The 27,080-nt window shown below is 47.5% G+C and overlaps 1 protein-coding gene across 8 annotated transcripts in view; it reads left to right on the plus strand.

Moving 5' to 3' along the window:
- LOC143997805 (uncharacterized) overlaps positions 1–27,080 on the plus strand; it is a 149,747-nt gene that overhangs the window by 64,094 nt on the left and 58,573 nt on the right. For 5 of the 8 annotated variants that reach the window (XM_077493612.1, XM_077493615.1, XM_077493614.1 and 2 more), the window contains 6 exons: positions 5,656–5,769; positions 6,519–6,578; positions 7,673–7,786; positions 14,650–14,715; positions 24,627–24,740; positions 25,491–25,550. In XM_077493612.1, the coding sequence (XP_077349738.1) occupies positions 5,656–5,769; positions 6,519–6,578; positions 7,673–7,786; positions 14,650–14,715; positions 24,627–24,740; positions 25,491–25,550 (528 nt within the window). The remainder of the gene's footprint in view (positions 1–5,655; positions 5,770–6,518; positions 6,579–7,672; positions 7,787–14,649; positions 14,716–24,626; positions 24,741–25,490; positions 25,551–27,080) is intronic. The other 3 variants (XM_077493616.1, XM_077493617.1, XM_077493618.1) reach the window with 3 other exon arrangements.

The raw sequence follows: 27,080 nt of genomic DNA on the forward strand, positions 1-27,080 counted from the left end.
GTGGGCCTTTTTTGAGACGAGTGCATCAGATCGCAACGCTGCTATTTGCAACATATGTCTCAAGCGTATCTCGCGTGGCCAAAACATCAGCCGCTTGGGCACTACATGCTTGACCAGACATATATGTTGACCTACCATGCAGCTCGTTGGCAAGCTTACCTCAAAGACCCACACCAAAGAACAAAGCGGACCTCTCCTTGCTCCTCATCAGCTGGCATCTCCAACCCCACTAGACCTTCAGTCCTCTCTGAAACCTGCACTGAGAAGAATGAAGGTGTAGAATTAGGTGTGTTACAGCCAAGTACTTGCGGGCACTCTGCGATTCCGGATCTCTACCGGCATGTGGAAGGCAATGTCCTTGCCTCGCTGGACAGGGCAGTCAGTGGTAAGGTGCATATTACCGCTGACTCACGGTCCAGCAGGCATGGATAGGGACATTACCTATCTTTCACGGCCCATTGGGTCACTCTTCTGGCAGCTGGGAAGGATGCAGGACAAGGTGCAGTAGTGTTGGAGGTTGTTCCCCCACCACGCCTCCAAAATGCTACTACTGGTTGTGACACACCTCTCTTCTCCACCCCCTCCTCTTCTTCCTCCTCCATGGACTCTTCCAGTGCTCTGTCCTCGGAACCAGATGTGCTCCGTAGGCGTTCAAGGGGCTACGCAAGTACGCAGGCAAAAAGATGCCATGCCGTGCTTGCGCTGGTTTGTTTGGGGGACAAGAGCCACACTGGGGCAGATATTTTGTCAGCTCTGCAGGGGCAGGCCAAAAAGTGGTTGACGCCACGCCAGCTTAAGCCAGGAATGGTGGTTTGCGACATTGGCACCAACCTCCTCTCCGCCCTTCGACAGGGACAACTGACCCATATGCCCTGTGTGGCTCACGTCCTTAACCTGGTGGTGCAGCGGTTCTTGGGCAGGTACCCGGGCTTACAGGATGTCCTGAGGAAGGCCAGGAAAGTCTGTGTGCATTTCCGCCAATCATTTAATGCTAGTGCTCGGCTGGCTGAGCTCCAAAAGGAGTTGAACCTGCCCAAGAACCGCCTTTTATGTGACATGCCTACCAGGTGGAACTCAAGGTTGGCCATGCTGCAGCGGCTACACACACCGCAGTGGGGCCATCAATGAGTACCTGTGCGACTACGGCACCAGGACAGGGTCAGGGGAGCTCGGTTTTTTCTCACCATGCCAGTGGGGCATGATCAGGGATGCATGCACTGACCTGTCACCGTTTTAGGAGGCCACAAGGATGGTGAGCAGTGACAGTGCATGCATCAGTGACACTGTACCTCTTGTCCACCTGTTGGAGCATACGCTGCGTGGAATAATGGACAGGGCACTTGAGGCCAAACAGAGGCAGGAAGAGGAGAACTTCCTTGCCTCTCAAGGCCCCCTTTACCCAGACAGTGTTCCTGCTGTCCCACCCATCACACAGGAAGAGGAGGAGGAGTAGGATGATTGTGTCAGCATGGAGGTGGAGCCTGGCACTCAGCATCGGCAGCAGCAGTCTTTTACGGATGATTTACAGTCCCAAGAAACACGTGGACCTCTACGTGACTGGGAGGAGGTGGCTGCGGATCATGTTGTCCTTAGTGACCCAGAGGAGTCCGGACTGAATGCCTCAGCTAACCTATGCTGCATGGCCTCCCTGATCCTGCAAAGCCTGCAGAAGGATCCTTGTATTCTTCGGATCAAGGAGAGGGACCATTACTGGCTGGCCACTCTCCTTGATCCATGGTACAAGGGTAAGGTTGTGGACCTTATCTTGCCATCGCAGAGGGAGCAGAGGATGAGACATCTCCGGGAGGCCTTGCAGAAAGGTCTGTGCAATACGTTCCCAGAGACTGGAAGGTTACAAACTCCTGGTCCTGGACAACGTGTTGCTGAGGCTTTGGTTAATCACAGAAGGAGCTGTGGAGAAGGTGGCCATCTGACCGATGCGTTCAGACAATTTTTTTAAGGTTGAACATATTTTTTATTAACACAAAATCAGTGCAAATAAGGTGTACAAAATGACAGTACGTTTCGAAAATGCACAAACAGTGGGGTACAGATGTAAAAGCATATAAAAAAACTGCGAGAATAACAAAACTGATTAATACCAGTTGAAACGGAAATAAGCAGACAATTTTTTTAGTCCGCAGCCCCAAGGTATGATCGGTTCCAGCAACCATCGCCACGTCTGATTTACAAGGTGCAGGAATACCTAGGGGCAAGGTCAGACTTGGACACCTTTCCCACCGAAAATCCTCTGGCTTACTGGGTCTTGAGGATGAATCACTGGCCAGAGCTTGCACAGTATGCAATTGAGCTACTGGCCTGTCCTGCATCCAACGTTCTTTCGGAACGCACCTTCAGTGCTGCTGGGGGCTTTGTTACCGATCACAGGGTGCGCCTGTCCACCGAATCAGTTGATCGACTGACCTTCATCAAGATGAATCAGTCTTGGATCACCCACAGCTACCAAGCACCTGAAGCTGATGTAACAGAATAATTTTTTTTCAGATCCCTTCAAGACTGCCTATGCTGATGCTGAGTGACTGTCCTGTTATGTTGACTGACTATCCTCTTCCTCCTCAATGATCCCACTGATATCTTGGAAGAATATTTTTGGTTCTGGGTGATGACTCCAGCCCAATTTTGCAGCCCCTGTTTAACAGGGGCGTGTAATTACAATTTTTGATGCAATGCTTTGCAGCAGGGCTCATTCCTACACTCCAAATAGAGTATATGGGAGAGGTTGCAGTGTCGTGGCACCAGCACTAGTGCCTAAGGCTAAATTTTTCAGCCCCTGCATCCACCGAGAGTAACTGTGAGGACTTATAGTGTTGTGGCACCAGCACCACCACCACAACCACCAAAGGTAAATTTTTCTACCACTGTTCAACAATGGCATGTAATTACAATTCTTGATATAATCGTTCACAGCAGGGCACTCCAGCGCCCACCAAGAGTCACTTTGAGGGCTTACAATGTTGTGGCAACACCAACACCTTGTTCCGCCATTTCTGCAGAGCATATAGGGTAGGCCCCTACTTTCAAACATCCAACTTACAAATGTCTCCTACTTGCAAATGGAAGGAGACAACAGGAAGTGAGATGAAAAAAGACGGATGGCAAAAAATGTAATACAGGGCTGATAACCCTTCCCTATGTTTTCCAAAAAGCTTAAAAATAGATTTTTTTGACTGGAGCTACACTTTAAAAATGTACCAGTTCAAAATTACAAACAAATTCTACTTAACAACAAACCTACACAGTCCCTGTCTTGTTTGCACCGCCTGTATACTGCTGTTCTGAGTATATAGGGCCTGGGGCCCCACGTCTTTCCTTTTTTTAATATAGGTACGGGGTTCCCCTTAATATCTGTACAAGACCCAAAGGGGCTGGTAATGGGCAGGGGGGGCTACCCATGCCATTTTTTTCAATGATTTTTATCCGTATTGCCGGAACCAGATATAACATTAAAACCGCAAGCAGTTTTAAATGACTTTTTTCCCGTTTAAATGTCATTTTGTGCAGGGACTGTTCTAAACACGGGAAACATGTGGCACTTCACAGGCATACTACAGACACCCCCCAGGCACCATATTTAAAGGAATATTTCACTTTTTTTTTTCACTTTTATCGTCATTAAAATCAGTGCTCCCGAAAAAATTGCAGTTTTTAAAACTTTTTTGCATTGACCCATGTCCCCTGGGGCAGGAGCCAGGTCCCCAAACCCTTTTTAGGACAATATCTTGCATATTACCCATTAAAATTATCACTTTTTATTTCGAACGTTCGAGTCCCACGGACTTCAATGGGGTTCTATAGTTCACACGAATTTTCGGTCAGTTCGAAAGTTCTGGTGTGTACCGAACCAGGGGGTGTTCGGCTCATCCCTAGTCATTAGTGTTTGGCCGAACACACCCCCCGGTTCGGTTCCCACCAGAACTCCCAAATGGGGAAAAAGTCAATCCCGAGCCGCAAACTCTATTAAAGTCTGAGACCTGAACATGAAAATTCAAAAGTCCCCATTTGAAAGTTATATGCAAGTAATTAGCCATAAAAGGGGGATAGGTGCCCAGGTACTGCCCTGGGGAACATGTATCAATGCAAATTTTTTTTTTAAAACTATTTTTTTTTTTTTTGAGGTGCAGTGATTTTAATAAATAATACAGTAAAACAATGAAAATTAAAACTTCCTTTATAGTGCCTGGGGAGTCCCCTTAGTCTGCCTGTAAAGTGGCGCATCTCTACCATGTATAGAACCTGCTGCAGCAAAACTGACATTTCTAAAGAAAAATAAAATTTACATTTAAATTGACTCGTGGGTTGCAAGCCAAATAATGAAAGGGCCCTTTTGGTCTGGTATGGATTTTAAGGGTAACCCTCATGCAAAAATTTTAAAAAATGGTGTGTGGGGCCCCCTAAAATCCATACCAGCCCCTTATCTGAGCATGCAGGTCAGGAAAGGGAGGGGACGAGCGAGCGCCCCTCCCCCACCCTGAACCATACTAAGGCTACTGTCACACTAAAGTGCCGCTAAAACTGCGCTAAAGTGCTGGTCGTTTTTGCGGTGCTTTAGCTGAATTTTAGCAGCGCTTTTGGGGCACTAGCAGGCAGTTGTTTTTTTTTAGGTCACATGACAATTGTACCTTAACCACTTAAGGACTGTCAAAAATGTGTCAAAAATTTCCAATGTGTCCGCCATAATGTCGCAGTCAAAATAAAAACCGCAGAGGTGATCAAATACCACCAAAAGAAAGCTCTATTTGTGGGAAAAAAAGGACACCAATTTTGTTTGGGAACCACGTCGCACGATCGCGCAATTGTCTGTTAAAGCGACGCAGTGCCGAATCGCAAAAAGGGGCCTGGTCCTTTGGTTGCAAATTGTTCCGGGTCTTAAGTGGTTAAAAAAAAACAAAGACCCATTTTACGTAGCTTTCCAATCGCTATTAAGGCGCTTTCGAAGCGCTGCCCATTCATTTCAATGGGCAGGGGCATTTTGGGAATGCTATTTATAGCGCTCCCAAGATGCCCCAAAGATCCTGTTTGCAAGACCTTTCCTACCGTCCCGGAAGCGCACCGCCCCAGTGTGAAAGCACACATTGAAGTGAATGGGGAGGCAGTTTTCAGACGCTTTACAGGCGCTATTTCTAGCGCTAAAATGCTTGAAAAATGCCTTCAGTGTGAAAGGGGTCTTAGACTGGAGCAGACAGAATCTGGAGCCGCTCTGCATAGTAACCAATCAGCCTCTAACTTCAACTTGTTCAGTTTAGCTTTAAAAATGAAAGCTAGAAGTTGATTGGTTGTTCCAGATTTTGGCTGCTCCACTCTTAGTAGATTTCCCTGGAGGCGGGTACATGGGCCATATTGGAGGCGGGGTCTTGGCATACCGGTCATTACTTCCTATGACCCCGAGCCCCCCGTCCTGTCATCAGACCCGCCCATGTGTGTGCGGTGATCACCGTGCCACGCAGGTGACAGGAACATCATTCTATATAAAATAACGATCAACTATATGTATCCCTGTAGAGGGGGAGGGGATGGAGGTCTCGCTCTGTAATAAAATGCAGTTTTGCTTTGAAAGTGATTCCCATTGTAGAAGAAAAGCCGGTCCTGCCCGGTCCTTGTCATCACCGAGTGATAAATCTGTGTTTTATTCTGTAGAAGTTGATGGATTCCGGTAATCTGACAGTCCCAGCAGAACCCAGCGAGATCCCCATAATGGAGACCACCACAGAACTCCCGTGCTGCGGATGGCCAAGAAGGGAGCCTTGCCAGGTACGGGAATGGAGGGGACACTTTGGGGTCTATTTATAAAAGAATCTCCAGAACTATTCGCCCAGCACTACTCCATGTACATTCGTTGTGTACGAGGGATCCAGCGGGTGTGAGGATGGGGAAAATCGAATGTTCTTCAGGTGTTTTCTCTTTGGGACGAATGTTCTTATGATTATTAATAATATAAATCAGCGGGCGCCGCCTCTCCCCTGCAGATGGAATGAGCGCTAATAGATTATGAAATGTATATAAAAGTATTATGCATGGAATAAAAGTACAGAGAATTCAGTGAAGAAACTGAAGGTGATTTTTCTGGAGAAGAAACACTTTGTGATGATCCAGAAGCAGCAGAAAGAGTGAGAACTCTGGAGCTCCGCCCACTTTTATTCCATAAAGTATTTTGTGGACGGAGGAATCTGTTACTTTCTTTTTTTTAATCAGCCGGTTGGCCGATCAAAAATAACACGGCCGATCTTTGGCCATCTTTATTGGATTACAATTATATAGATGAGCCCCAGGATAATAATCCCATAGACTGGTGATGGTGATAATAATCATATGGAATTATCATCATCAATCCATCAACAGTTGGTTAATTCTCCCAGAACGAATGTACATGAAGTCTCTCAGGACGAATATCTGTACACATTTTCTATAAATAGACCCGTCATGTCTGTGGGGTCGTCTGCCGCCATCTTCTGACAGATCTGTCACTTTACTAATACTGATCATTTTTTCCCTATCCTCAGAACTGTAGAAGAGGAGGTTCAGGAATAAGTTCATTCGATGACATCACCACCCATGATGAGGTAATTGGGGGTTCTATGTATTATTCCTGGGGGGGGGGACATCAGGAAATTTTGCCCCTCCCCCTCAGAGTGATATTTCATTGTCTAGTAGACTGACCCCTTTATACATCCCTACCTACTACTTCTTGTACAACACTGAGAGGGGTGTGACCCCTGGCAGGAGATTTCCCTTCACTTCCTGTCCCAGATTCCCAACAGGAAGTCACAGGATGTCGGGAATATTGCGATTGTCATAGGACACGCCCTCCAATCCATTCAGTGATGTCCAAATCGTGTATTTACCAAAAATTACCAGACGGAAAAAATCCTCAACAGAGTCCACCCCTACATCAATGAGCCCATCAGAGTCCCCGTCAGAGTCCCACCTTTTATTAGGCTCCTGATTAGAGTCCCCCCTGGAGCAGACAGAATCTGGAGCCGCTCTGTATAGTGTTGTGGAAATTTTTATTAACGTATGTTGTCAGATGTCCCCCGGTGTCAGTTTTGCTGTAATGCGCTCATGTGAGGGTATTCGCACATACAGACGTTGGTGGAAGACCATTGGCTGTGGAAACCTTCCCGTGGACGCGGCAGATCTGTTCGCTCTTTCAGGGATATTGGTTTATGCCTCACCAAGAGACTGACCACCTCATGGTGATCGCATTAACGCTCCTAGCAAGCAGATCTGCATACATGGGAACCATAGCATAACCATACAAAATAATTATAGTTGTTCCAGACTTTGGCTGCTGCACTCGTAGTAGATTTCCCTCAATATGTCTATTGCGCCCCCCTGGAGGCGGGTACATGGGCCATACTGGAGGCGGGGTCTAGGCATACTGGTCATTACTTCTTATGACCCTGAGCCCCACCCCCCGTCCTGTCATCAGACCCGCCCATGTGTGTGCGGTGATCGCCGTGCAGGTGACAGGAACATCATTCTATATAAAATAACGATCGACTATATGTATCCCTGGAGGGGGGGGAGGGGATGGAGGTCTTGCTCTGTAATAAAATGCAGTTTTGCTTTAAAAGTGATTCCCATTGTAGAAGAAAAGCCGGTTCTGCCCGGTCCTTGTCATCACCCAATGATAAATCTGTGTTTTATTCTGTAGAAGTCGATGGATTCCGGAGATCTGACAGTCCCAGCAGAACCCAGCGAGATCCCCATAATGGAGACCACCAAAGAACTCCCGTGCTGCCGATGGCCATTAAGGCCCCCTTGCAAGGTACGGGAATGGAGGGGACACTTTGGGGTCTATTTTTAAAAGAATCTCCAGAACTATTTGCCCAGCACTACTCCATGTACATTCGTTGTGTACGAGGGATCCAGCGGGTGTGAGGATGGGGAAAATCGAATGTTCTTCAGGTGTTTTCTCTTTGGGACGAATGTTCTTATGATTATTAATATAAATCAGCGGGCGCCGCCTCTCACCTGCAGATGGAATGAGCGCTAATAGATTATGAAATGTATATATTATTATTATACACGATTTATATAGCACCAACAGCAGCGCTTTACAATGTATGGGGGGGAACAACACAATTACAGTACAGTTCAATACAAAAGGTACAGGAGGGCCCGGCTGTAGAGCTTACATTCTAAAGGGAGGGGGTGGTGGAACAAAAGGTAATAGTTGCAGAGAATGATATGATGGGGGGCGGCTCAGGGACAGTTATTAGGTGGGTGTGGGATCGACTTCCCTGAATAAATGAGTTTTCAGGGATGTCCTAAAGGTGGACAGGGGAGGGGCTGATCGGACAGACTGGGGCAGGGAGTTCCAGAGGATGGGAGAGGCTCTGGAGAAGTCCTGAAGGCGAGCATGAGAGGAGGTAACAAGGGAGTTAGAGAGCAGGAGGTCCTGGGAGGAGCGGAGGGGACAATTTGGGCGATATCTGCAGATGACGTTGGTGATGTAGATGGGGGGGGCGATGTTGTGGATGGCTTTGTATGTTATGGTTAGCATTAGGCATGAGCCAAACACGCCCCCCGGTTCGGTTCACACCAGAACCTGCGAACGGACCGAAAATTCGTTTTGAATTTTAGAACCCCATTAAAGTCTATGGGATTCTAACGTTTGAAATCAAAAGTGCTAATTTTAAAGGCTAATATGCAAGATATTGTCCTAAAAAGGGTTTGGAGACCCGGCTCCTGCCCCAGGGGACATGGGTCAATGCAAAAAAAGTTTTAAAAACTGCAGTTTTTTTCGGGAGCACTGATTTTAATGACGCTTAAAGTGAAAAAAAAAGTGAAATATTCCTTTAAATATGGTGCCTGGGGGGTGTCTGTAGTATGCCTGTGAAGTGCCACGTGTTTCCCGTGTTTAGAACAGTCCCTGCACAAAATGACATTTAACGGAAAAAAAGTCATTTAAAACTGCTTGCGGTTTTAATGTTATATCTGGTTCCTGCAATATGGTTGAAAATCATTGAGAAAAATGGCATGGGTAGCCCTCCCTGCCCATTACCAGCCCCTTTGGGTCTTGTACGCATATTAAGGGGAACCCCGTACCCATATTAAAAAAAGGAAATGCGTGTGGCCCCCGGGCCCTATATACTCAGAACAGCAGTATACAGGCGGTGCAAACAAGACAGGGACTGTGTAGGTTTGTTGTGTTAAGTAGAATCTGTTTGTAATTTTGAACTGGTACATTTTTAAAGTGTAGCTCCAGTCAAAAAAACTATTTTTAAGCTTTTTGGAAACCATAGGGAAGGGTTATCACCCCTGTATAATTTTTTTGTCCATCCGTCTTTTTTCATCTTGGGCCCTGCTGTGAAATTTTTTTATCAAGAATTGTAATTACATGCACCTGTTAAACAGGGACTGAAAAATTGGACCTTAGGCACTGGTGCCACAACACTGCAACTCCTCCTCCTCCTCCTGTGTGATGGGTGGGACAGCAGGAACACTGTCTGGATAAAGGGGGCCTTGAGAGGCAAGGAAGTCCTCCAACAGGTGGACAAGAGTTACAGTGTCACTGATGCATGCACTGTCACTGCTCACCATCCTTGTGGCCTCCTCAAACGGTGATAGGAGAGTGCATGCATCCCTGATCATAGGCCACTGGCATGGGGAAAAAAAACGAGCTCCCCTGACCCTGTCCTGGTGCCGTAGTCGCACAGGTACTCATTGATGGCCCTCTGCTGCATGTGCAGCTGCTGCAGCATGGCCAACGTTGAGTTCCACCTGGTGGGCATGTCACATATAAGGTGATTCTTGGGCAGGCTCAATTCCTTTTGGAGCTCAGCCAGCCGAGCACAGGCATTATATGACCGTTGGAAATGCACACAGACTTTCCTGTCCTGCCTCAGGACATCCTGTAAGCCCGGGTACCTGCCCAAGAACCGCTGCACCACCAAGTTAAGGACGTGAGCCACACAGGGCACATGGGTCAGTTGTCCCTGTCGAAGGGCGGAGAAGAGGTTGGTGCCATTGTCGCAAACCACCAATCCTGGCTTAAGCTGGCGTGGCGTCAACCACCTCTCGGCCTGCCCCTGCAGAGCTGACAAAATATCTGCCCCAGTGTGGCTCCTGTCCCCCAAACAAACCAGCGCAAGCACGGCATGACATCTTTTTGCCTGTGTACTTGCATAGCCCCTTGAACGCCTACGGAGCACCGCTGGTTCCAAGGACAAAGCACATGAAGAGACCATGGAGGAAGAAGAAGAGGAGGGGGTGGAGGAGAGAGGTGTGTCACAACCTCCAACACTACTGCACCTTGTCCTGCATCCTTCCCAGCTGCCAGAAGAGTGACCCAATGGGCCGTGAAAGACAGGTAACATCCCTGTCCATGCCTGCTGGACCATGAGTTAGCGGTAATATGCACCTTACCTCTGACCGCCCTGTCCAGCGAGGCAAGGACATTGACTTCCACATGCCGGTAGAGAGCCGCAATCGCCTTCCATGAGAAAAACTGCCACTGAGGAACCACACATTGCGCAAAATCACGGAAGGGGGCAGAGTCTACCAACTGAAAAGGCAGCAGTTGAAGTGCTAGCAATTTAGCCAAGCTAGCATTCAACCGCTGGGCATGTGGATGGCTGGGAGTGAACTTCTTTTGATGGTCCAGCAGCTGGGGCAGAGAAATTTGCCTGCTACAATCGGACGTCGGTGTACTGCTAGCAGAGTGCTCGCAAGCACTTGGCTGTGACACACCTAATTCTACACCTTCATTCCTCTCAGAGCAGGTTTCAGAGGACTGAAGGTCTAGTGGGGTTGAAGATCCCAGCTGATGAGGAGCAAGGAGAGGGCCGCTTTGTTCTTTGGTGTGGGTCTTTGAGGTACGCTTGCCAACGAACTGCATGGCAGGTCAGCATATGTCTGGTCAAGCAGGTGGTGCCCAAGCGGCTGATGTTTTGGCCATGCAAGATACGCTTGAGAAATATGTTGCAAATAGCAGCGGTGCGATCTGATGCATTCGTCTCAAAAATGCCCACACCAAAGAACTTTTGGAATAACACGCAGAGGCAGTGTCCTGCACAGGCGGAGCTCTGCGGTGTGATTCAGTCGGTGTGCTGCCCTTAAGCTGGCCCCCGGAGGGCATCCTGCCTCGTTGGAGATGTGCCTTCTCCTCTCTCCTATCAGGCACCCACGTGGAGTCAGTGACCTCATCATCCCCTACCTCCTCATCACTGGAGCAAACCTGGCAGTATGCTGCAGCTTGTGGAACATGACTGCCAGATTGCTGTCCTTCTTGGGCATCCCCTCTCTCTGCGCTCACGCTACTGCCTTCCTCTAGCTGGGTATCATCATCAGAGCCTTCAAAACGCTGAGCATCCTCCTGGAACATGTACCCAACACTGTGCTCAAACAGTTTGGGGGACTCCTCAGGAGGACGTGGTGGGTCTAGCGAAGGAGTGACTGATGCCATTGAGACGAGGGAAGAGGCCGCATTGGCAGCTGCTTTGCCAGTACCCTGAGCCTGGGTGAGAGAGGATGAGGAGGATCAGGAGGGCTTGGTCATCCACTCTACCAAGTCTTCGGCATGTTGCGGCTCAACACGTCCATCTGCTGAAAATAAGGACAAGCGTGTCCCATGGCCACGTGCTGATGACGATGCACTGCGTCCATGGCCAGCACTGTTGTCTCTAGACGCAGAGCCTGCTTGCCCCCTTTTATTGGCTTGTGACTGTCTGTCTCTCCTTGTTGACCTTCCAGACATACTAATGGCCTGCAGGGAGATGAGAACACCAGCAATTGGGGTAACTTTAGGTGCACACTGAGCAGATGACACAGTACACCGACTGTAATCACTGTAGCTGCCTGCCTGTGGTATAGGATCTGAAGAACACCAGCAATTGGGGTAGCTTTAGGTGCACACTGTGCAGATGACAAATACACCAACTATAATTACTGGAGCTGCCTGCAGTATAGGATCAGCAGAATCCCAGCAATTGGGGTACCTTTAGGTGCACACTGTGCAGATGACACAGTACACCGAATGTAATTACTGGAGCTGCCTGTGGTATATGATCAGCATAATACCAGCAATTGGGGTAGCTTTAGGTGCACACTGTGCAGATGACACACTACACAGACTGTAATTACTGCAGCTGCCTGACTGTGGTATAAAGTTCTGGTTTCACCAAACAGGTCGAACGTGCGTTCGACACGAACACCCAGCTCATCCCTAGTTAGCATTTTGAATTTTACACGGTGGGGTAGGGGAAGCCAGTGAAGGGATTGGCAGAGAAGGGCGTAGTCACGGATTGATTAGTGAAGTGTATTAGTCTAGCAGCAGCATTCATAATAGCCTGAAGGGGGAGGAGCCTGCTTAAGGGTAGGCCATTAACCGGTTCCCGACCAGTGCACGCCGATGTACGTCGGCAGAATGGCACGGGCAGGCATATTGGCGTGCAGGTACGTCCAATCTTCAATGCCACCCTGCCATAGCGAGCGCGCCGCCGGCGGCACGCTCTCGTGCCGGTCGGGACCCCCGTGAGTCCGGTCGCGAGTCCCGCGGACTTGATCGCCGCGGGCATACCCGCGATTGTCTCACGGGATGGCTGAATGGAGAAATGCCGTGTAAACAGCAATTCTCCATTCTGCCTAGCAACTAGTGACGCTGATCTCTGCTCCATGTGATTGGAGCAGAGATCAGTGTTCACTAAATGAAAGCCCAACCCCCCACAGTTAGCAACACACCCCTTGCTAGCGACACTTAACCCCTACACTGCCACCCACTGGTTAACCCCTTCACTGCCAGTGTCATTTACACAAGAATCACTGCATTTATATAGCAGTGATTACTGTAGAAATGACAATGGTCCCAAAAATGTGTCAAAAATGTCCGATGTGTCCGCCATAATGTCGCAGTCACAATAAAAATCGCTGATCGCCGCCATTACTAGTAAAAAAATAAATAATAAAAAAATTATTAATAAAAATGCCATAAAACTATCCCTATTTTGTAAACGCTATAACTTTTGCGCAAACCAATCAATAACCGCTTATTGCGATTTTTTTATTTACCAAAAATATGTAGAAGAATACGTATCGGCCTAAACTGAGGTAAAAAAAATGTTTTTTTATATATTTTTGAGGGATATTTATTATAACAAAAAGTAAAAAATAATGCGCTTTTTTCAAAATTGTCGCTCTATTTTTGTTTATAGCGCAAAAAATAAAAACCGCAGGGGTGATCAAATACCACCAAAAGAAAGCTCTATTTGTGGGAAAAAAAGGACGTCAATTTTGTTTGGGAGCCACGTCGCACGATCGCGCAATTGTCAGTTAAAGTGACGCAGTGCCGAATCGCAAAAAGGGGTCTGGTCTCTGACCAGCAAAATGGTCCGGTCTGTAAGTGGTTAAGGAGAGAGTTGCAGTAGTCCAGGCAGGAAATAATCAAGGAGTGAATGAGTTGTGTTATTAGTCAGGAAGGGTGGAATTCTGGAGATATTGCGGAGGTGAAGGCGGCAGGATTTAGCCAGTGATTGGATATGGGGGCTGAAGGAGAGGTCAGAGTCAAGGATTACACCCAGGAGGACCCTGTCATGTGTAGAGGGACCAATGGTTGTGTTGTTGATATTAATGGTGAAGTCACAGGGAGGGGATTGTGAAGGAGGAAATATAAGAAGCTCCGTTTTAGAAAGATTGAGTTGGAGGAAGTGGTGTGACCTCCATACTGATATGTCATTCAGTAAGTTGGAGATCAGTGAGGAGATGGAGGGGTGAGTTGAGAAGTGGAGAGATAGATCTGGGTGTCGTCGGCATAGAGAAGGTATTGGAAGCCATGGGAGGTTATCAGCTGGCCCAGGGAAGAGGTATAGAGCGAGAATAGGAGCGGCCCAAGGACAGAACCTTGGGGTACACCAACAGAAAGAGGAAGGGGAGCGGAGGAGATGGAGTTGTAAGTGACACTGAAAGTGACGCTGAGATAGGTAGGAGGAGAACCAGGATAAAGCAGAATCACGGAGGCCAAGGGAGTGGAGTTTGCTGAGGAGGAGCAGGTGGTCAACTGTGTCAAAGGCAGCAGAGAGGTCTAAAAGTATGAGTATGGAGTAGTGGCCGTTGGTTTTAGCATTTAGTAGGTCATTGGCGAGTTTTAGTAGGGCAGTATTAATAAAAATAATAAATAAATTAATAAAAATAAATATTAGTATATAAAAGTATTTTGCATGGAATAAAAGTACGGAGAATTCTGTGAAGAAACTGAAGGTGATTTTTCTGGAGAAGAAACACTTTGTGATGATCCAGAAGCAGCAGAAAGAGTGAGAACTCTGGAGCTCCGCCCACTTTTATTCCATAAAGTATTTTGTGGGCGGAGGAATCTGTTCCTTTCTTTTTTTAATCAGCCGGTTGGCCGATCAAAAAAGCATGACCGATCTTTGGGCATCTTCATTGGATTACAATTAGATGAGCCACAGGATAATAATCCCATAGACTGGTGATGGTGATAATAATCATATGGAATTATCATCATCAATCCATCAACAGTTGGTTAATTCTCCCAGAACGAATGTACATGAAGTCTCTCAGGACGAATATCTGTACACATTTTCTATAAATAGACATGTCTGTGGGGTCGTCTGCTGCCATCTTCTGAATGGTCCGTCACTTTACTAATACCGATCATCTCTTCCGTCTCCACAGCGCTGTCCAGGAACGGGTGGTCCATTTGAAGGGTCTCTATCCCATAACATCAACGCCGATGATGAGGTAATTGGGGGTTCTATGTATTATTCCCGGGGGGGGGGGGGGGGGGTAAATCAGGAAATTCTGCCCCCTCCCCCTCAGAGTGATATTTCATTGTATAGTAGACTGACGCCTTTATACATCCCTATCTACTACTTCCTGTACAACACTAAGGGGAGTGTGATTTCCCTTCACTTCCTGTCCCAGATCTACAACAGGAAGTCACAGGATGCCGGAAATATGTGTTTGTCGTAGGACAAGCCCTCCAAACTGTTCAGTGACGTCCAAATCGGACAGGTTTTATTTTATTTGAGGAAGGAAAAAAGGAATGGGGGTTATCTGTAGTAATTAACTCTCTATAGATATATACATGCTCACATACATGTGGACCCATGTACAGTATAGGTACATAAGGGCACACACATACAGACATTTAATAATAGTCCCCACTAAAATATATATATATATATATATATATATATATGAAATGTATAACTTTAAAATATTAACCTCCCTGGCGGGATGAATTTTTCAGATTTTAGGTGCTGAAAGCGGTACAATTATTTTGCATGAAAATTTGGTGTTTTATATTGTAGTCCTGTAATTCTTAGAAATAACTCACTTAAATCTGTCCAAACCAGAGTCTAGTAGACATCCTGGGTATGATAAAGTTTGAAAAATGAAATCATAAATTATAATATAATAAATAACTATAAATAATTATACCAAATAATAATATAACAATAATAAAAATTATTCAATAATGTAATCAAAACAAAAACACAGAAATTTGCTCAGTTGCAGAATTGTCGCTGTCATTACTTGTCAGTATTTGATGAGGGATCTCCCCACAAATCGTTATCCCTCAATTCTGCGAGTGATTCCAATTTATTATCGCTGTTTTCCAGCTGGTCTAAAACCATTTTTGATGTAAAGGGACGGTTTTTGGTTGCTATGGACAATCTCCGGTTTCCAGGCATAAAGAACAGTTTTTATATTATAAAACTGCATGCAGGACACTGGACAGAACACGAGGGACGTAGGGGATGTGAAATGATTCCATACAGCGATGTAATCTGTAAGATCACATTATACTGTATGCATACTGTGTGTTTTACTTTTTGAATTTGGCGCCGTTCTCCGTCCTCGTACGTCGCAACACTCGCAGGGAACGGAGCCCGGCTCCGTGATAGATCGAGTGGAGGATGAGCCGCTCGTACATCGCTGGATCCAGGTGACAAGATAAGTAACCTCTTCATGGATCCAGCGATGCGATTCCGAGTCTGGCTGGGGGTTACCGCTAATGGTTCAAAATTTTCACCCCGAGCCAAACTCGGGAATACCTCCAGGGGGGTTAATAGGGATATCACTAGATCATATCACTATTAATACTTACAAAATCAGATCCCGCCTCCCCCATAATAAGAAACCTAGAGTATAATAAATACAGGGTTAAAAAGTTATATATGGTAATGTGTGGCTATTAGGATATAAAATATTTGTCTATATAATAGTAGAAAATTTCAATGCCCTCGTTAATACCACTGGGCAAGAGGGCATCAAGGTTATAAATCCAGAACGTTTCTCTAGCACAAAGTTTCTTGAAATGTTCAGCGACAGAGAGGTAACTGGGTATCAGTTAAATGACCCACACTTGTAGGCCATTGGTGGAATGTTGGTGGGCCTCTGAAAATGTCTTGGGACACTATGTGGGTCAGTCCCTCCTTCAATGAGTCTCCTATGGTCACCAAGCCTTCTCCTAAGGGCTCGTATAGTTCGGCCTACATAAATTAGGCCACATGGACAGGTGAGCCCATACACCACGGAGTCTGATGAGCAGTTGTAGAAATCTTTCAATAAATAGGTTTTGCCTTTCGTGCTGAAGAATTTTTGACCATGTCTGAGAAATTTGCAGGTCTTGCAAAGAGTCTTACGACACTGGAACATTCCTACCAGTAGTATGAGTACTGGCTTGGTAGACTGAACTATACTATGTCTGATTTTGCTAGGATCAATTCTATTTTTTAGGCTCAGCGCTCTCCGATAGCTCACTCTAGGATGTTCGGGGATGACAGTTTTAAGGTTGGGATCTTGTAATAAGATGTCCCAATATTTGGCCAGTATATTTTCCATTTTTTTAAACTGAAAGTGGAATGTAGTGGTGAATCGGACCGAGTGATCTTCAGGTTCACGGGTCTTTTTAGGAGGCTTGATCTACAAGGTGCTCAGGATATTGTTTATCACTAGGGATGAGCTTGGTGTTAGAGTCAAACGCATGTTCGACTCGAACACCGGCTGTTCGCCCGTTCGGCGAAAGCCAGAAATCTGTGGGCAGTTCGCGCCAAATTCATGTGGTGATCACGGCGCACAATGCACTGCGCCATCGCAGTGCATTGCTGGCTGATGATTGGCCAAGCATACACTGTGACCCCGCATGCAGCGCCACCAGCGAGGAGAGCCATAATTGCCTGTGGCCAATTATAGCTCAGGGGATTTAGTACACACCCCACACTATATAAGGTAGCCAGCGCGGCGGCCTTGTGTAGTGTTCCGGTGTCTGCAGGAGTTAGTGGGTGTTGTGTGCCTCCAGCGCAGTATACACCTGTATCTACCCTTTATTGCTGGAGTTCTCTAATACAGCCATCTGCAGGAGTTAGTGGGTGTTGTGTGCCTCCAGCACAGCACAATATACACCTGTATCTACCCTTTATTGCTGAAGTTCTCTAATACAGCCATCTGCAGGAGTTAGTGGGTGTTGTGTGCTTCCAGCGCAGTATACACCTGTATCTACCCTTTATTGCTGTTGTTCACTAATACAGCCATCTGCAGGAGTTAGTGGGTGTTGTTTTCCTCCAGCACAGCACAGTATACACCTGTATCTACCCTTTATTGCTGGTGTTCTATAATAAAGGCATCTTCAGGAGTTAGTGGGTGTTGTGTGCCTCCAGCACAGCACAGTATACACCTGTATCTACCCTTTATTGCTGGTGTTCTATAATAAAGGTATCTGCAGGAGTTAGTGGGTGTTGTGTGCCTCTAGCACAGCACAATATACACCTGTATCTACCCTTTATTGCTGGAGTTCTCTAATACAGCCATCTGCAGGAGTTAGTGGGTGTTGTGTGCTTCCAGCGCAGTATACACCTGTATCTACCCTTTATTGCTGTTGTTCACTAATACAGCCATCTGCAGGAGTTAGTGGGTGTTGTTTGCCTCCAGCACAGCACAGTATACACCTGTATCTACCCTTTATTGCTGGTGTTCTATAATAAAGGCATCTGCAGGAGTTAGTGGGTGTTTTGTGCCTCCAGCACAGCACAGTATACACCTGTATCTACCCTTTATTGCTGGTGTTCTATAATAAAGGCATCTGCAGGAGTTAGTGGGTGTTTTGTTCCTCCAGCACAGCACAGTATACACCGGTATCTACCGTTTATTGCTGGTGTTCTATAATAAAGGCATCTGCAGGCGTTAGTGGGCATTGTGTGCCTCCAGCACAGTATACACTACCCAATTGCTGGTTTTCCCATCTCCCTGCAAGCCATTACTATGTCTGGAAGGCCAACAAGGACAGGCAGACAGTCAAGAGCCAATAAAAGAGGGCAAGCAGGCTCTGTGTCTAGAGACAACAGTGCTGGTCGTGGACGCGGTGCATCATCATCAGCACGGGGCCATGGGACACGCTTGTCCTTATTTTCGGCAGCTGGACATGTTGAGCTGCATCATGCCAAAGACTTGGTAGAGTGGATGACCAAGCCCTCTTCATCCTCCTCATCCTCTCTCACCCAGGCTCAGGGTACTAGCAAAGCAGCTGCCAACGCATCCTCTTCCCTCGTCTCAATGTCATCATCAGTCACTCCTTCGCTAGACCCACCATGTCCTCCTGAGTAGTCCCCCGAACTGTTTGAGCACAGTGTTGGGTACATGCTCCAGGAGGATGCCCAGTGTTTTGAAGGCTCTGATGATGATACTCAGCTAGAGGAAGGCAGTAGCGTGAGCGCAGAGAGAGGGGATGCTCAAGAAGGACAGCAATCTGGCAGTCATGTTCCACCAGCTGCAGCATACTGCCAGATTTGCTCCAGAGATGAAGAGGGAGGGGATGATGAGGTCACTGACTCCACGTGGGTGCCTGATAGGAGGGAGGAGGAGGAGGCACATCTCCAACGAGGCAGGATGGCCTCCGGGGGCCAGATTAGGGGCAGCACACCCACTGAATCGCACCGCAGAGCTCCGCTTGTGCAGGGCGCTGCCTCTGCGCGTTATTCCAAAAGTTCTTTGGTGTGGGCCTTTTTTGAGACGAGGGCAACAGATCGCACCGCTGCTATTTGCAACATATGTCTTAAGTGTATCTCGCGTGGCCAAAACATCAGCCGCTTGGGCACCACATGCTTGACCAGACATATGTTGACCTGCCATGCAGCTCGTTGGCAAGCGTACCTTAAAGACCCACACCAAAGAACAAAGCGGACCTCTCCTTGCTCCTCATCAGCTGGGATCTCCAACCCCACTATACCTTCAGTCCTCTCTGAAACCTGCACTGAGAGGAATGAAGGTGTAGAATTAGGTGTGTCATAGCCAAGTGCTTCCGGGCACTCTGCTAGCGGTACACCCACGTCCGATTATAGCAGGCAAATGTCCCTGCCCCAGCTGCTGGACCGTCAAAAGAAGTTCACTCCCAGCCATCCACATGCCCAGTGGTTGAATGGTAGCTTGGCTAAATTGCTAGCACAACTGCTGCCTTTTCAGTTGCTAGACTGAGTTTGTGCAATGTGCGGTTCTTCCGTGGCAGGTCCCCAAACGTCACTTTTTCTCATGGAAGGCAATTCCGGCTCTCTACCGGCATGTGGAAGGCAATGTCCTTGCCTCGCTGGACAAGGGTGGTCAGCGGTAATGTGCATATTAACGCTGACTCATGATCCAGTAGGCATGGACAGGAAAGTTACCTATCTTTCACGGCCCATTGGGACACTCTTCTGGCAGCTGGGAAGGATGCAGGACAAGGTGCAGTAGTGTTGGAGGTTGTTCTGCCACCACGCCTCCAAAATGCTACTACTGGTTGTGACACACCTCTCTCCTCCACCCCCTCCTCTTCTTCTTCCTCCATGGCCTCTTCCAGTGCTCTGTCTTCGGAACCAGTGGTGCTCCGTAGGCGTTCAAGGGGCTATGCAAGTACGCAGGCAAAAAGATGCCATGCCGTGCTTGCGCTGGTTTGTTTGGGGGACAGGAGCCACACTGGGGAAGATTTTGGCAGCTCTGCAGGGGCAGGCCGAGAGGTGGTTGATGCCATGCCAGCTTTAGCCAGGAATGGTGGTTTGCGCCAATGGCACCAACCTCCTCTCCGCCCTCCGACAGGGACAACTGACCCATGTGCCCTGTGTGGGTCACGTCCTTAACCTGGTCGTGCAGAGGTTCTTGGGCAGGTATCCGGGCTTACAGGATGTCCTGAAGCAGGCCAGGAAAGTCTGTGTGCATTTCCGCCGATCATTTAATGCCTGTGCTCGGCTGGCTGATCTCCAAAAGGAGTTGAACCTGCCCAAGAACCGCCTTATATCTGACATGCGCACCAGGTGGAACTCAAGGTTGGCCATGCTGCAGCGGCTGCACATGCAGCAGAGGGACATCAATGAGTACCTGTGCGACTACGGCACCAGGACAGGGTCAGGGGAGCTCTGTTTTTTCTCACTACGCCAGTGAGGCATGATCAGGGATGCATGCACTGTCCTGTCACCGTTTGAGGAGGCCACAAGCATGGTGAGCAGTGACAGTGCATGCATCAGTGACACTGTACCTCCTGTCCACCTGTTGGAGCATACGCTGTGTGGAATAATGGACAGGGCAATTGAGGCAGAACAGAGGCAGGAAGAGGAGGACTTCCTTGCCTCTCAAGGCCCCCTTTATCCAGACAGTGTTCCTGCTGTCCCACCAATCACACAGGAAGAGGACGAGGAGGAGGAGGAGGATGATTGTGTCAGCATGGAGGTGGAGCCTGGCACTCAGCATCAAAAGCAGCAGCAGCAGTCTTTTAGGGAGGATTTACAGTCCCAAGAAACCCGTGGACTTCTACGTGGCTGGGAAGAGGTGGCTGCGGATCATGTTGTCCTTAGTGACCCAGAGGACTCCGGACCGAATGCCTCAGCTAACCTACGCTGCATGGCCTCCCTGATCCTGCAAAGCCTGCGGAAGGATCCTTGTATTCTTCGGATCAAGGAGAGTGACCATTACTGGCTGGCCACTCTCCTTGATCCACGGTACAAGGGTAAGGTTGCAGGCCTTATCTTTCCGTCAAAGAGGGAGCAGAGGATGAGACATCTCCGGGAGGCCTTGCAGAAACATAATGCGTTCCCAGAGACTGGTAGGTTACAAACTCCTGGTCCTGGACAACGTGTTGCTGAGGCTTCTGTCAGTCACAGAAGGAGCGGTGGAGAAGGTGGCCGCCTGACCGATGCGCTCAGACAATTTTTTAGTCCGCAGCCCCAAGGTATGATCGGTTCCAGCAACCATCGCCACGTCTGATTTACATGGTGCAGGAATACCTAGGGGCAAGGTCAGACTTGGACACCTTTCCCAACGAAAATCCTCTGGCTTACTGGGTCTTGAGGATGAATCAGTGGCCAGAGCTTGCACAGTATGCAATTGAGCTACTGGCCTGTCCTGCATCCAGTGTTCTTTCGGAACGCACCTTCAGTGCTGCTGGTGGCTTTTTAACCGATCACAGGGTGCGCCTGTCCACCGACTCGGTTGATTGACTGACCTTCATAAAGATGAATCAGTCTTGGATCACCCACAGCTACCAAGCACCTGAAGCTGATGTAACCGAATATTTTTTTTGAAATGTCACATCCCTTCAAGACTGCCTATGCTGATGCTGAGTGACTGTCCTGTTATGTTGACTGACTATCCTCTTCCTCCTCAATGATCCCACTGATATCTTGGAAGAACATTTTTGGTTCTGGGTGATGCCACCAGCCCAATTTTTCAGTCCCTGTTTAACAGGGGCGTGTAATTACAATTTTTGATGCAATGCTTTGCAGCAGGGCTCATTCCTGCACTCCAAATAGAGTATATGGGAGAGGTTGCCGTGTCGTGGCACCAGCACCAGTGCCCAAGGCTCAATTTTTCAGCCCCTGCACCCACCGAGAGTAACTGTGAGGACTTATAGTGTTGTGGCATCAGCATCACCACCACAACCACCAAAGATCAATTTTTCTACCACTGTTCAACAATGGCATGTAATTACAATTCTTGATATAATCGTTCACAGCAGGGCACTCCAGCGCCCACCAAGAGTCACTTTGAGGGCTTATAGTGTTGTAGCAACACCAACACCTTGTTCTGCCATTTCTGCAGAGCATATAGGGCAGGCCGCTACTTTCAAGCATCCAACTTACAAACGTCTCCTACTTGCAAACGGAAGGAGACAACAGCAAGTGAGATGAAAAAAGATGGACGACAAAACAAATTATACAGGGCTGATAACCCTTCCCTATGTTTTCCAAAAAGCTTAAAAATAGATTTTTTTGACTGGAGCTACACTTTAAAAATGTACCAGTTCAAAATTACAAACAAATTCTACTTAACAACAAACCTACACAGTCCCTGTCTTGTTTGCACCGCCTGTATACTGCTGTTCTGAGTATATAGGGCCTGGGGGCCCCACGCCTTTCCTTTTTTTAATATGGGTACGGGGTTCCCCTTAATATCCGTACAAGACCCAAAGGGGCTGGTAATGGGCAGGGGGGGCTACCCATGCCATTTTTTTCAATGATTTTCATCCGTATTGCCGGAACCAGATATTACATTAAAACCGCAAGCAGTTTTAAATGACTTTTATTTCCGTTAAATGCCATTTTGTGCAGGGACTTCCAAACACGGGAAACACGTGGCACTTCACAGGCATAGTATAGACACCCTCCAGGCACCATATTTTAAGTAATATTTCACTTTTTTTCACTTTAATCATCATTAAAATCGGTGCTGGCGAAAAAACTGCCGTTTTTAAAACTTTTTTTGCATTGACCCATGTCCCCTGGGGCAGGAGCCAGGTCCCCAAACCCTTTTTAGCACAATATCTTGCATATTAGCCATTAAAATTATCACTTTTTCTTTCGAATGTTCGAGTTCAATGGGGTTCTATAGTTCACACGAATTTTCGGTCGGTTCGAAAGTTCTGGTGGGGAAAAAGTCAAGCCCGAGCCGCAAACTCTATTAAAGTCTGAGACCTGAACATGAAAACTCAAAAGTCCCCATTTGAAGGTTATATGCAAGTAACTGGCCATAAAAGGGGGATAGGTGCCCGGGTACTGCCCTGGGGAACATGTATCAATGCAAAAAAAATTTTTAAAAACCTATTTTTTTTTTTTGAGGAGCAGTGATTTTAATAAATAATACAGTAAAACAATGAAAATGAAAACTTCCTTTATAGTGCCTGGGGAGTCCCCTTAGTCTTCCTGTAAAGTGGCGCATCTCAACCATGTATAGAACCTGCTGCAGCAAAACTGACATTTCTAAAGAAAAATAAAATTTACATTTAAATTGACTCGTGGGTTGCAAGCCAAAAAATGGAAAAAAAAAAAAGTGTAGGGGTCCCCCTTCCCAGTCCATGCCAGGCCCTTTTGGTCTGGTATGGATTTTAAGGTTAACCCTCATGCAAAAATTAAAAAAAAAAAATGGTGTGGGGGGGGCCCCCCTAAAATCCATACCAAACCCTTATCCGAGCATGCAGGTCAGGAAAGGGAGGGGACGAGTGAGCGCCCCTCCCCCACCCTGAACCATACTAAGGCTACTTTCACACTGAAGTGCCGCTAAAACTGCGCTAAAGTGCTGGTCGTTTTTGCGGTGCTTTAGTTGAATTTTAGCAGTGCTTTTGGGGCACTAGCAGGCTGTTTTTTGTTTTTTTTTTAGGTCACATGACAATTGTACCTTAACCACTTAAGGACTGCCAAAAATGTGTCAAAAATGTCCAATGTGTCCGCCATAATGTCACAGTCAAAATAAAAACCGCAGAGATGATCAAACACCACCAAAAGAAAGCTCTATTTGTGGGAAAAAAAGGACACCAATTTTGTTTGGGAGCCACGTCGCACGACCGCGCAATTGTCTGTTAAAGCGACGCAGTGCCGAATCGCAAAAAGGGGCTTGGTCCTTTGGTTGCAAATTGTTCCGGGTCTTAAGTGGTTAAAAAAAAACAAAGACCCATTTTACGTAGCTTTCCAATCGCTATTAAGGCGCTTTGGAAGTGCTGCCCATTCATTTCAATGGGCAGGGGCATTTTGGGAATGCTATTTATAGCGCTCCCAAGATGCCCCAAAGATCCTGTTTGCAAGACCTTTCCTACCGTCCCGGAAGCGCACCGCCCCAGTGTGAAAGCACACATTGAAGTGAATGGGGAGGCAGTTTTCAGACGCTTTACAGGCGCTATTTCTAGTGCTAAAATGCTTGAAAAATGCCTTCAGTGTGAAAGGGGTCTTAGGACTGGAGCAGACAGAATCTGGAGCCGCTCTGCATAGTAACCAATCAGCCTCTAACTTCAACTTGTTCAGTTTAGCTTTAAAGATGAAAGCTAGAAGTTGATTGGTTGTTCCAGATTTTGGCTGCTCCACTCTTAGTAGATTTCCCTGGAGGCGGGTTCATGGGCCATACTGGAGGTGGGGTCTTGGCATACCGGTCATTACTTCCTATGACCCCGAGCCCCCCGTCCTCTCATCAGACCCGCCCATGTGTGTGCGGTGATCACCGTGCCACGCAGGTGACAGGAACATCTTTCTATATAAAATGACGATCAACTATATGTATCCCTGGAGGGGGGGAGGGGATGGAGGTCTCGCTCTGTAATAAAATGCAGTTTTGCTTTGAAAGTGATTCCCATTGTAGAAGAAAAGCCGGTCCTGCCCGGTCCTTGTCATCACCCAATGATAAATCTGTGTTTTATTCTGTAGAAGTCGATGGATTCCGGTAATCTGACAGTCCCAGCAGAACCCAGCAAGATCCCCATAATGGAGACCACCACAGAACTCCCGTGCTGCGGATGGCCAAGAAGGGAGCCTTGCCAGGTATGGGAATGGAGGGGACACTTTGGGGTCTATTTATAAAAGAATCTCCAGAACTATTTGCCCAGCACTACTCCATGTACATTCGTTGTGTACGAGGGATCCAGCGGGTGTGAGGAGGGGGGAAAATCGAATGTTCTTCAGGTGTTTTCTCTTTGGGACGAATATTCTTATGATTATTAATAATATAAATCAGCGGGCGCCGCCTCTCACCTGCAGATGGAATGAGCGCTAATAGATTATGAAATGTATATAAAAGTATTTTGCATGGAATAAAAGTACGGAGAATTCAGAGAAGAAACTGAAGGTGATTTTTCTGGAGAAGAAACACTTTGTGATGATCCAGAAGCAGCAGAAAGAGTGAGAACTCTGGAGCTCCGCCCACTTTTATTCCATAAAGTATTTTGTGGGCGGAGGAATCTGTTCCTTTCATTTTTTTAATCAGCTGGTTGGCCGATCAAAAAAAACACGACCGATCTTTGGGCATCTTCATTGGATTACAATTAGATAGATGAGCCCCAGGATAATAATCCCATAGACTGGTGATGGTGATAATAATCATATGGAATTATCATCATCAATCCATCAACAGTTGGTTAATTCTCCCAGAACGAATGTACATGAAGTCTCTCAGGACGAATATCTGTACACATTTTCTATAAATAGACCCGTCATGTCTGTGGGGTTGTCTGCCGCCATCTTCTGACCGATCCGCCACTTTGCTAATACTGATCATCTCTTCCCTCTCCTCAGGTCTGTAGAAGAGGAGGTTCAGGAATAAGTTCATTCGATGACATCACCGCCCATGATGAGGTAATCGGGGGTTCTATGTGTTATTCCCGGGGGGGGGGGGGGTACATCAGGAAATTCTGCCCCTCCCCCTCAGAGTGATATTTCATTGTCTAGTAGACTGACCCCTTTATACATCCCTACCTACTACTTCCTGTACAACACTGAGGGGGGTGTGACCCCTGGCAGGAGATTTCCCTTCACTTCCTGTCCCAGATCCCCAACAGGAAGTCACAGGATGTCGGGAATATTGCGGTTGTCATAGGACACGCCCTCCAAACCGTTCAGTGATGTCCAAATCGTGTATTTACCAAAAATGACCAGACGGAAAAGATGCAGTTTTATAAATGAATCAAAACAATGAAATGAATAAATAACTTCAAGTAATAACATTGTAGAAGCCCCCATCACACCAGAGTCCCCCCCCCCCCCCCCAAGCAGACAGAATCTGGAGCCGCGCTGCATAGTAACCAATCGGCCTCTAGCTTCAGTTTGTTCAGTTTAGCTGTAAAGATGAAAGCTAGAAGTTGATTGGTTGTTCCAGATTTTGGCTGCTCCACTCTTAGTAGATTCCCCTCTGTGTGTCCATTGCGCCCCCTTGGAAGTGGGTACAGAAGCCATACTGGAGGCGGGGTCTTGGCATACTGGTCATTACTCCCTATGACCCCGAGCCCCACCCCCCTGTCCTGTCATCAGACCCGCCCACCCGATCACCGTGCCGCGCAGGTGACAGGGACATCATTCTATATAAAAAACCCGCCCCGCTAGCGGCTGAATAGCACCGCTAAGATGGAGGTAAAGCGGCGATAAAAATTTGTGTTTTACCGCCGCTGATTCTGTGAGTTGCACAGGGCCAGCAAGTGTCCGGGGCTGTAATGCGGCATCCTTAGTCACCTGGTCTTCTTCCATGTGTGAGTTTTAATGTTAGTATGGCTGCCTCAGCAAGAACCTGGAAGGCTGAAAACAGCCAATCAAATGAACTTGGCGCTCGATTGGTTTACCTGCCGAAGTAAAAACAAACTTCTGGCCCCTCAAATGGAACCAAAAGCTCTCTATATCTCTACTATCTATATAAATAGGGGACAGGAGAGTGTGGTGGGGGAGGAGAGCACTGGGGGGGGGGGGGGGGCAGGGAGCACAAGGTGAACTGGGGGGGCAGTAAAATAAGTTGGATAGGAGGATCGGCAGGGGGGGGGGCTACATATAGAGGAAATGAGCTTTCTATATTCCTCCATGCAGTCGCTGAATACTTGATTCTCCTCCTCTCACTCCTGCAAGCATTCAGCGGCTGCATGGAGGAATATAGAAAGCTCATTTCCTCTATATGCGGCCCCTTGTCCCCCCCCCCCCCCCCCATCGATCCTCCTATCCAGGCTCTGTGGCACACAGGGTGGGCTGTACAGGTCGGCATCTCCTCCTCTGGATCACAGAGCTGACGGTGGCTGGCTCTGTGTTTGGCGGCCGTGCTGTAACACAGTCCCCCCCCCCCCCAGTCAGGCTCGTGTGATAGGCGGAATGTTGATTCTATCTACTATCACACAAGCCGGTCTGGGG

Source organism: Lithobates pipiens, unplaced genomic scaffold (genome assembly GCF_037356315.1).
Source record: "Lithobates pipiens isolate NorthernLeopardFrog02 unplaced genomic scaffold, aLitPip1_a1.2 Scaffold_19, whole genome shotgun sequence".
In the NCBI taxonomy this organism is placed as follows: domain Eukaryota; kingdom Metazoa; phylum Chordata; class Amphibia; order Anura; family Ranidae; genus Lithobates; species Lithobates pipiens.